This window comes from Lycium barbarum, chromosome 11 (genome assembly GCF_019175385.1).
Source record: "Lycium barbarum isolate Lr01 chromosome 11, ASM1917538v2, whole genome shotgun sequence".
Taxonomy (NCBI): domain Eukaryota; kingdom Viridiplantae; phylum Streptophyta; class Magnoliopsida; order Solanales; family Solanaceae; genus Lycium; species Lycium barbarum.
The window spans coordinates 42,323,576-42,335,797 of NC_083347.1; the positions used below are offsets into that span (position 1 = coordinate 42,323,576).

Sequence of the window (12,222 nt, forward strand, 5' to 3'; positions counted from 1 at the left end):
CAGCCCCGGTCTTAACACTTCCAGAAGGGTCAGATGGCTATTTTGTGTATTGTGATGCTTCCGGTGTCGGATTAGGATGCGTATTGATGCAGCATGGTAAAGTTATTGCATATGCTTCGAGATAATTGCGGAAACATGAAAAGAACTATCCAACTCATGACCTTGAATTAGCTGCGGTCATTCATGCATTAAAGATGTGGAGACATTACTTGTATGGTGTGCACGTTGATATCTATACAGATCACAAGAGTCTTCAGTATATTTTCAAACAGTAGGAGTTAAATCTGCGGCAGAGGCGGTGGTTAGAATTATTGAAATATTATGATGTGAACATTTTGTACCACCCCGGAAAGGCAAATGTAGTAGCCGATGCACTTAGCTGCCGATCCATGGGTAGTTTATGTGAAGTCCCTCCGGAAAATAAAGAGATGGTTCATGAGCTCCACCAACTAGCTAATCTTGGAGTACGTGTAATTGATTCGGGTAATGCAGGGATTAGTATTAATAATCCTACAGTTTCATCTTTGAATATAGAAGTGAAAGAACGACAATATGAAGATCCTAAATTGTGCCATTACAGAGACACATCTCATGACAAAGAGAAGTATCCATTTGAAGTTTCCACGGATGGAATTCTTAGATACCGAAGCAGGCTATGTGTGCCGAATGTGGTTGAATTGTGCCGACGAATTCTAGAAGAAGCACATTGTTCCCGGTATTCTATTCACCCAGGTGCAACCAAGATGTATCATGATCTTAAACTAATATATTGGTGGGATGGCATGAAGAGAGACATAGCAGAATTTGTAGCTCAGTGTCCAAACTGCCAACAAGTAAAAGTCGAACATCAAAAGACAGGAGGCTTATTGCAAGCAATGGAAATACCTACTTGGAAATGGGAGGTGATCAATATGCACTTTATTGTGGGGTTACCTCGTTCCCGAGACAAGTATGATTCTATATGGGTGATCGTGGATAGAATCACGAAAGCAGCTCATTTTCTTCCAGTCAGAACCACATATTCAGCAGAAGATTATGCGAGGTCGTATCTCAAGGAAATTGTGCGGCTCCATGGTATTCCACTGTCTATTATCACCGATAGAGGAGCACAGTTTACAGCCAAGTTCTAGAAGTCCTTTCAAGAAGGTCTAGGTACTCAGGTGAGGCTTAGTACGGCGTTCCATCCGCAAACTGATGGGCAAGCCGAGTGTACTATTCAGACCTTGGAAGATATGCTACGAGCATGTGTGCTGGATTTCGGTGGTATTTGAGATGATCACTTACCCCTTATTGAGTTTGCATACAACAATAGTTATCATTCCAGTATCCAAATTGCTCCGTACGAAGCATTATATGGAAGGAAATGTAGGTCTCCAATCGGATTGTTTGAAATAGGAGAAGCACGGCTAGTAGGCCCTGAATTGATTCGACAAGCGGTGGAAAAAGTCAAGGTGATTCGAGATCGATTGTTGATAGCCCAAAGTCGCCAAAAGTCTTATGCGGACAATCGCCGGCGAGACTTGGAATTTCAAGTTGGTGATTGGGTATTTCTGAAAGTATCGCCAATGAAAGGGGTGATGAGATTTGGCCAGAAAGGGAAGTTAAGTCCTAGATACATTGGACCCTATAAAATTATCCGCAAGGTGGGTCATGTAGCCTATGAATTGGACTTGCCTTCGGAGCTTGAATCAGTCCATCCAGTCTTCCACGTTTCGATGCTCCGCAAGTGTGTGGGAGATCCCACAAAGATTGTCCCTATAGTTGATGTGCAAGTGACAGAAAAGCTAACGTATGAAGAAGTACCAATTGCTATCTTGGATAGGCAAGTGCGAAGACTTCGAAATAAGGAAGTGGCTTCAGTCAAAGTGTTGTGGCGAAACAACAACCGGGAAGAAATGACTTGGGAAGCAGAAGAGAAAATGAAATCCACATATCCATACTTATTCCAAACCCCAGAAGAGATTCAAGATGAAACACTAACACTATGAGGTACGCACCCTTATTTTTCATGCTTTTGGTTGTGTGTAGCCATAGATATGTTGCTATTATGTTGTTGCCCTGTGAGGCACTGATATTATGGGTTGTTGTGATAGGATGGTAGTGCCATATTACCGGGGAAACTCTGGCAAAATATTCGTAGAATTCCGAGTGTTTAACATTCGAGGACGAATGTTCCAAAAAGGGGGGAGAATGTTACACCTTGGAAAATTCCCCTTTAGCGTACAGTGAATAGGCTAGCGAGGAACACAAGGTATACGATGATTTGGATAAGTAAGAAATAGCATTTGATGATCCTAATTGAGATTCAAAGACATTTGACCAAAAGGAAGAAGTTTGGCAAAGAAAGTAAAGGGTATGTTGCGTGTCGGGTAAGAATTACGAACGACGAGTTAATGATGGAATAATGATGTCTTGGAGATGAGTGATAGTGTCCCTTAGATTGGTATTGAGGTGCTAAACAAGTGTCAAGAAGGTTCCATAAGGATCGGAGATCAAATGAGTCGACGAGAACGAAAACGGAACCACTGGGCATTATACGGCCCAACTTACGGACCGTATAAATTATACTGGCCGTATGTTAGGCCATATAATTGTCCAAGAGGGACATCACATTCTGGACCAAATATGCGGTCCAACATACGGTCATTGAAAAATATACGGACCGTATGTTGGTCCGTATAACTTGGTCGGGACAGCTTTGTGACTTAATATAAGGGACCTTTCTCATTTCATTTTATTTCATTCCCACTCTCCACAAGTCAAGAAAACTCTAGAATATTCTCTCTAACATTCATCCATGAGAATTCAAGGGAAAACCAAGATTAACAACATCAAATCCATGAAAACAAGTGTGTGAAGCTTAGTAAAAGTTCATCTACCTCAAGAAAACCGAAGGGAAGTGAAATAGGGTTTTGGTGCTAGAAGAGTATTTCCATTCAAGGCTTGTTCCTACATCATCTAAGGTAAGTTTCATGACCATATCATGTTGTTTAAGGTGTTGGAAGGCTAAGACACTTGAATTGTAGAAAGACATAGAAAATGGGTCATAAATGAGTGAATAGTGTCATTTTTGAATAGTGGTTGGGATGAATCATGGATGTTGGTACGTTGTGATTGTGAATACGTTATAAATGAAATTTATTCCATGGAATAGGTATTATATGTGAGAAAACGCGATAGGGGGTGATAACCATAATTGTGAAGAAATTGAAGAAAATTGGTGGATTGTGGTAAATGTATACAAATGATGGTTGTTGTTTGCAATATTGTGAATGTTTGGGAGCTGATATAGAACATGGGAAAAGTAGTATAAACAAAGGAAATGCTGCCCAATTTCCTCTAGCGTTAGTGAGTCCGTTCTTATAATTGTTAGCTAATGTCGATACGAATTCTCTTGAAGGTAGAACGTGGGCATTAAAGGAGAACAAGCAAGTGATAGACTAGTTAAACGACAAAGGTATGTAAGACTAATCCCTTCCTTCAAAGGCATGAATCCTTCAAGTTTTCTATAATCCCCCTACATGATGAAGCTTATGAGTCCTTAAATATACTACTCTACATACGAGCACGATAATGATGATGATGAGTTAAAGCACAGAGATCCTAGAGTTCATGTATGATGCTCCTATTATGTTAACGATGTCGTTATTGTTAACACTCACCTTATATACTATTTCCTTCAAGGTGAGGCAGAATACTCATAAATGCTCATACTATAATCGGGGGTTCACGACCTTACGTCACCCCGACATAGCCATAGTTGCCTTCAAAGCCTAATGTATTCTCCTAATGATAAATGTGAAATGATGCTAAGTCATGATATGTTTATAAGATGATCAATAATGCTAGCTTATAATATGACTATGTTATGTATGACAATGCCAAGCTATGATCAGATTGTGATACGTTCATGAGTTGTGTAATAATGATGGGTTATGATTGACTATATGACGATATGATTCCACTGCGCCAATATGGCCGGGCATGTCACCGCTATGGTGGGCTGCATATGATTCTACCGAGCCTAGATGGCCGGGCATGTCACTACTAAGGCAGGATGCTATGTTTACACCGAGCCTCGCGGGCCGGGCATGATCACCACTAGTGGGCGGCATATGATAGTTACCCGGACGCAAGTTAACGATGAGGATTACGATGTGATGATGTATGTGATGTGATGACGTATGTACCATGATTATGTAAAATGTGATATATGTAAGAAATGTATTTGCCTATGACACTCATGCAGGTTATATCTTTCTCTTATGGCTCATGATCCCTCTATTATATTTATTTCATTCTTGTCTTACATACTCAGTACAATATTCGTACTGACGTCCGTTTCCTTTAGACGATGTGTTCATGCCCACAGGTAGACAGGGAGGTGAGCTTGATCCAGACTCGTAGGAGCTGTTAGCTGACTGAAAGCACTCCTTTGTTCCGGAGGTGCTTATGACGTTTCTTTTGTGTATATTAATGTATATGTATTTTGGGCATGACGGGGTCTTATCCCGTCCTTATGTCTAGCACTCCAGTAGAGGCTCGTAGATACGCAGTGTGGGTTATGTGGTCTCACAAGGTTGCCATTATGTATATGTATATATATATTATTTTGATAGCCTAAAGTCCTATGTATATAAAGTATTATGTTTTGAAATGAAAGATGATTTTTCTTATAATTTGAGTATGAAATTGATAAAGGAACGTTGAATGAGTATAATGAGTAATAGAATGAGCGGTGCTCGGTGGTTAGCCCCGGGTACCCGTCGCGGCCCCTAGTCGGGTCGTGACATCTTCAAACCTTTCAAACCTCATAAGAATATGTCTATTTCTAAATATTCCAATACGACAATCTCCTTTAATCCCACACTGCAATGGGATCTGAGTTCTCAATTCTTCAATTTCCAGCCAGCCATATGAGAACTTACCAACTACAGCATATTGGAGCTTCTTGATTATGTTCATACGATCAACTTCTGCTTCTGTCCACTCCACTACGTGTTCTCCTTCAACTATCTCGACTGATTTGATTGAAATGTGATCAATGGCATTTTCCATCGTTTGCATGGTGTCATTACCATCTTTATTCACTATTGTTGCAAAGTTCTTAGTTATTGTCATCGTTTCTGCATGGTTTTCATGGCTGTTAGGGTTAGGGTTCTTAGGGTCTGTAGGGTTTATAAAGAAAGATGCTTCCATGCGAGGGTTCGTGGATGAAGAAGGGATGGTCAAAGGAGGGAATTGTAGTGTAGAGGAGATTGCCAAAGTCTGGTCAGCCACCTCAATGGCCGGCGTCGCCATGAAAGTTTAGAATAGGGTTAGGGTTTGCATGGGAATAGGAGAGAGAAGAGAGCTTGTTTTACGTAACTTTGAGTCTGCAATAATATAATGACCCTCTAGTCATTAATTAACCTAATTAAGTACTAAACACAATTTATTAATTTCAACAGATTATGCAAACACACAAAATTAGAGATTGAGGGGTAAATGGTCAATTCTTTAATTACTCAAATGTCTTGGATTGACTTTTGACAATTTAACTAATTAAATAAATAATTATTCAACAAAAATATAAATATTTCATAAAGATGTCATAAATGTACCAATTAATTCTTAAATAATTTATAGCATCACAGAAATTATTTTATTAATTAAAAGGAGTAAGATATTGACCTAGACAAATTTATAAAATCATTTTGACCCTTTAAAATGCCTGATTCATTTTGTTTGTCAGCTAAGGATTCTGAGTAATTAAAATAAATTATGGGAGGTCAAATATTAGGTGTCAACAACTGCCCCTTCGGTATTCGAGGATGGCGAGACTATCCTTGAGCTACGAAATTTGACTAACCCTAACTTTTGACTGACCCGACTCATTCTACCCTTCATTTTCATGCAATTTCCACATACGTGGTCGGGCCCTGGTTTCTGCATTTCCTACATATCTCGGGTTGTATGAGAATTTAGGCCACTTATAGTTCGACTAAACTAAAGACTTTAAGTGATTTGAAGGGAAAGTCCTGAGAGTCCCGGTGTAGTGACCAGGGTTTCTCTGGACAACTGTTAGAATATGACTGACTCTTAGGTTTTGAGCCTGCCTACATATCTCTAGTTTCTAGGAATCATGTCACATGTAGTTCGACTCACTGGAGAAGAGTATATCCCTTATGTGGGAATACCTTCAGATTTCCTGGTGTGTATCCGACCGGTCGCCGTTTTTAGTAAAGAAAGCAAATATCTAATAAAATTGTGGCAGAGTCCGAGATATATCGGATGACTTCCAAATCCTGGCCAGAGAGCATGACTCTCATGGGCACCCTATCTTGACCGACTGCGTAAGACAAAGTTCCACATTTGCTCCGCAATCTGTCCAGATCTGGTTCAGCAAGCCGACTCCTTTCTGGCGGTTATGCACTTGTTTCTTGAATTTTGACAGCATTGCAGATATATCACGTGATTGTATGAATGACCCTTTTGGCTGTTTGAATGAATGGCCTTTTTGGTTGTCTGAATGATGGCCCTTTTGGCTGTTTGAATGAATGGCCCTTTTGGAAACTTCAATGAAATAATTGAAAGCAATTTAAAGAATGGCCTTTTTTGGCTGTTTGAATGAATAGTCGTTTTGGCAACTTAAATGAAAGGAATTTAAATAATGGCCCTTTTGGCAACTTGAATGAAAAAATTTAAATAAAAGGAATTTAGATGAAATAATGGCCCTTTTGGCCTGCAGATAACAGATATGGCCCTTACAGCTGGATAATATTTCTTTCGTCTGTTCAATTGGTTGTGACCCTTGCTGTCACGACCCCGCCCCGTGGGTCATGACTAGTGCCCGAGCTGGACACCCATATGTACCTGTCGGAGTTAATCGGACTGATACTATAGGTCCCCGATCAATCACATCGTAATAACATACACGAGCCGACGAGTCTGCCACTGTATATATCATTATACTACGCAAGCCGACAAGGCTGCCACTACATATCAGTATATTACGTAAGCCGACAAGGCTTCCGCTCACGAGACGATAATATGTGCAAGTCGGCAAGGCTACTACAACGACAGAGCATCCACAATAATCATATAGACACAACTGATCAAATCTGAACACAACCCACATACATGTCTACAAACCTCTAAGAGTTTCAACAGTGAAATATGACGGGACAGGGCCCTGTCGTACCCCTAGACAAACATACATATATATATATATATACATCAGAAGGTTTGTACCAAGATCTAGGCTCCGGAACAACGGAGATCTCCAAGACACCAGAAGGGGAATCCTAAGCTGGCGGATCACCGAAGCGAGTATCTGCACCTGCGGGCATGAAACGCAGCCCCCCCCCCCCCCCCCCCCCCCCCCGCGAAGAAAGGGGGTCGGTACGGAATATGTATTGAGTATATAAAACATGAAATACAGTAAAAAAGGGATCATAACTGAAATAAGGTGTACAGAAAACAAGTACAATGTCCAGAATACCAAGCACTTGCCCTTTGAAACATAAATCATGCATGTCAATATCATATAACATATCAGGCCCATTATGGGACCCAGTAAACATGGTCGCCACCTCGTCTTTGGCGCCATAACACAGCATAACACCATAAGCACAGCATAACTCCATAAACACAACATAACATCATAAACACAGCATAACCCCATAACACGGCATAACTCCATAAACACAGCATAACCCCATAACACAGCATAACACATCATAACTCCATCATATGTATATCATATTCCGGCCCTTTAGTAAGGGACCCGGTGAACAATGCAGTGGAACTGTGCACGATAACATATCCTGGCCTGGGACTCAGTGAAAGACATATTGAGACACGCACGAGTGGAGTAGTGAGCAACCATATGCAAATTAAAACATTTTCAAAGACTCAATGGAATAACCAAAACGAACTGTCATTTGAAAATCAGGACGATAGTCATACCAAATACCTTTCGGATGTCACTGTGGATTATATCAGAATAGAACTTCTGGCATCATATATACGTATCAGAGTATATCAAAGACTCAATGGAATAATCAGCACAAACTATCATTTGAAAATCAAGACAGTAATCATATCAAATACCTTTTGAATGCCACTCAGAAACACATCAAACATCCCTCGGATGTCATATAAATTATATCAAAGAGCTGTAGGAAATATAGTCATATGTCAATATAGTATGAAACATCTTATAGAAGTCTGGACATTAGTTATCATAGAGTTCCTAAGAATAGGAACTGATATACATCGACTATTATCCAACGTACAGAAAACTGAAGAGAGAAGCTCAATCACTTAAGAGTTCTAACATCAAGAAGTGAATAAGAATCATAAATCACACCCAAATCTTATGAATATAATTACCCCAAGGTTCATATCATTCATCGCTTAGACCTAAGACATGCCAAAAGAAAGAAGGGACAGCTTTACATACCTGTTAACGACTATTCGCAAACCCGTTCACTTCGTTGCTCTTTTAGCCTATTTAATATAAGAGTAACGTTATCGTTAGAAACTATACTTTCTAGTTCGTAAATCCGTAGGCCGCCGCTTATAGAACTTATTCTTTAACTTATACTTCTCGTTTAGGGTTTTTCATTATTTAAGGACTTAACAAAAATCGGGCAGCATTTCCCCTATATATTCGTCTAACCCGAATTTCCAATAATTCTCCTGTTAACACAGAAATACCAACAACAGAGATATATATATAAAATTCTCACAACTCAGCCCATAATAATTCTAAATCCATTTCAACTCACGATTTCACATAATAACAATTTCATGTATTTTCTTACTTCCGATTTCATCCAATTCAATTTTAACAATTACATTACAACATTATTAACACAACTACACCATAAAATAGGAAAATCTTTCCACAATTTCCTCGGAGAAATTTGTACGCTCAATTGTTTCGATTTTGCAATTTCTTCTTCTCCAACTTAAAATTAAATGTTGCTATCACCTCCTTGGATTTGTATTGCACTTGAAATTAATCAAAATATTCCAAGATTAATTTTTTTCCTCACCACCATGGCTGGCCGAGAGCAGCCATGGTTGATCTCCCCTTTTTTTTCCTTGAGTTTTTTTGAAAATGGATGAAAAAGATGTACTATGTTCATCTTATCTCATATATATAGGATCGCCCCTAGGAGGACACGTGTCCCCCTCCTTGGTGAGTCACAAATCCACTTTTTTGGATTTTTGTTTTATTTTTCTTTTTTTTTTTAATTTCGGGTGGGGCCCACTTAGTAATTAATCTTAATTAATTTAATTAATCACTAATTCTTACTTAGTAATCTAATCACAATTAATTAATCCCTAATCTCCAATAATATTTTTCTTTTACACTACAAAAAAATTATAAACAATTTATGTTTTAGTTAAAATTGAAAATTAAAGATTTCTATTTCGTGTCCGAAAATGATCTCGTCTTTAACTTGAGTCGATTCTCTTGCGAATAAATCGACGTATAAAAATACGGGATATAACACTTGCGGTCGGATATGTCTTTATGCTCATTTGTTGTGACCCTTTTGGTCAGATATGTCCTTGTCGTTCATTCTTTGTATGACCCTTTAGTCGGATATGTCTTTATGCTCATTTGGTATGACCCTTTTGGTCAGATATGTCCTTGTCGTTCATTCTTTGTATGACCCTTTAGTCGGATGTGTCTTTATCATTCATTCTTTGTATGACCCTTTTGGTCGAATATGTCTTTATCATTCATTCTTTGTATGACCCTTTTGGTTAAATATGTCTTTATTCATTCGTTTCATGACTCTTCTGGTTGAATGTGTTCTTCCTATTCCTCTTGTGACCCTTGTGGTCGGATGTCATCTCGTTCTACTTATGTGACCCTCGTGGTCAGATGTGCTATTTTGTCATTCTCTGTGCAACTCTTCAGTCGGGCATATTCTCGTCATTCATCCCTTATATGACCATTTTAGTCATCTAACGTCCGGTGGAGCTTGCCCTTCGCCTCTGTGATTTGTAAGCCGGTTGATGATGTGTTCGTCTCCCTGTTTCAAAACCAGTATCCACAGAAAAATTGTTAGTTTCCTAAAAGGCCAACTAGCTTCATCGTTCTTCCGTCTAGTGTCCCTTTTTTATGCTCCTTTGAATTTTCTCGGGGTTGGCTGTTCGAGAGATGGTTTTAGCGCGACTTTACACTAATTTTGAAAATATAAAGTAAAGTAAAAATGCGTTGTTCTTTCTTTGAAAAATTTTCGTTATTTATTTTAAATGTCATGACATGTGTTTTCTTCGAACGAGGTCTTCTCATCTTCCGGCAGGTCTCGTTACTGAGCCCCCCTGAACTGGCGAAATTTTTGAGATCTTCTCAAAAATTCTGCCCCAGTTTCAGGTCTTGATTTAATTATCCTTTGTACTGTCTCGTTATACTTCCCTCAAAAATTCTGCCCCAGTCTACGCTCTAGGTTCATCATCTCCTTTGTTGATTGCTTCTGATAGGAATTTTTGAGGTTTCCTCAAAAATTCTACCCCAGTGTAGGGTTGGCCGAGTCTTGCGCTAATCCTCATATTTTAACTCTATCGATTTCCCCCGACTTCATGTCTCTGAGGTTTCCTAAGGGCTTTTTTGGGTTTATTCTTTTATGACGATCGAGCTCGAAAGCGCCTACATATCCCGTCGCAGCAGGAATTCAGGTCGAATGTAGTTCGAAATAAAGTAATTGAGTTTTGGTTTTTACTAATAATGCAACTGGGTCTGACGTGGACGGCCTACGTATTCCACTGTGGGGAAGTCAGGTCATTGCGTAGTTCATTGCATAGATGATTGTTTTTCCCTATTCTATTGCAAAAGTACGATTATAATCAAAAGATACGATTACAGGGAATGATAACGTGATTACAAGGAAATGGAGTACTAAATGTACTATCTCTTGAGTGTGACTGCATTGATAGCTTTGGGCCATTCTTGTCCGTCCATCTCGGCTAGGAACATGGCTCCTCCTTAGAGTATTTTCTTGACCATGTATGGTCCTTGCCAGTTCAGCACAAATTTTCCTTTGTATTCTTCTTGGTGAGGGAAGACTCGCTTGAGTAAGAGTTGCCCAATTTGGAAAAGTCGGGCTCTGACACATTTGTTGAAAGCTCAGGACATTCTCTGTATGTATGGCTGTCCGTGGAACACTGCCACCATTCCTTTTTCGTCGATCATGGCCAGCTGCTCATAGCGGTTTCTGACCCATTCTGCATCGTTCAGCTCGGCTTCTTGGATTATCCTTAATGATGGGATTTCCACTTCCGCAGGTATGACCGCTTATGTACCATTGACAAGGAGATATGGAGTTGCCCCAGTAGACGTTCGGGTGGTCGTTCTATACCCTGACAAAGCATACGACAACTGTTTATGCAAATTCTTGTAGTTGTCAATCATCTTTCGTAGGATCCTCTTGAGATTCTTGTTGGCAACTTCTACAGCACCGTTCATCTGTGGTCGGTAAGCAGCAGAGTTCCTGTGAGTTATCTTGAATTGCTCGTAGATGTCTTTCATCAGATGGCTATTTAAATTGGCTCCATTGTTTGTGATGATGGACTCGGGAACACCGAAGCGCCATATGAGATTGTTCTTAACAAAATTAGCCACGACTTTAGTGGTTACCGACTTGTGGGAAGTTGCTTCCACCCATTTGGTGAAGTAATCAATGGCAACCAAGATGAAGCGATATCCATTGGAAGCTGATGGCTCAATGGGCCCGATGACATCCATTCCCCATGCCATGAATGGCTAGGGTGAGCTCATTGCATGTAGTTCTGTCGGAGGGACCTTGATCAAGTCTCCGTGGATCTGGCATTTTTGCACAAATTTGTAGGAATCGTGTTCCATGGTCATCCAGTAGTACCCTGTCCTCAAAATATTTTTGGCCAGGATGAAACCATTCATAAGGGGCCCGCATGCCCCCGCAAGTACTTCCTTCAGCAGTTTTGTGGCCTCTTCGGCATCCACACACCTGAGCAAACCGAGGTCGGGTGTTCTTTTTTTATAGCACTTCTTTATTTAAAAATAATCCATTAGCTAGCCTCCTGATGGTTTTCTTTTGATTTTTTGTGCTTTTCGGAGGATATTCTCTTTTCTCCAGGTACGTTTTGATATCGGCGTACCATGGCTTGCTATCCGGCTCGGCCTCAACATGGGCGTTGTGAGCCTATTCTTCTTTCAGCATGATCTCTAACGGATCAATA

The 12,222-nt window shown here is 39.9% G+C and overlaps 1 protein-coding gene across 1 annotated transcript; it reads right to left on the reverse strand.

Moving 5' to 3' along the window:
* Positions 1-11,299: 11,299 nt before the first annotated feature.
* Positions 11,300-11,761, reverse strand: LOC132619773 (uncharacterized). Its single transcript, XM_060334571.1, has one exon. The coding sequence runs from the start codon at positions 11,759-11,761 to the stop codon at positions 11,300-11,302; it is 462 nt and encodes a 153-aa protein (XP_060190554.1).
* Positions 11,762-12,222: the final 461 nt, after the last annotated feature.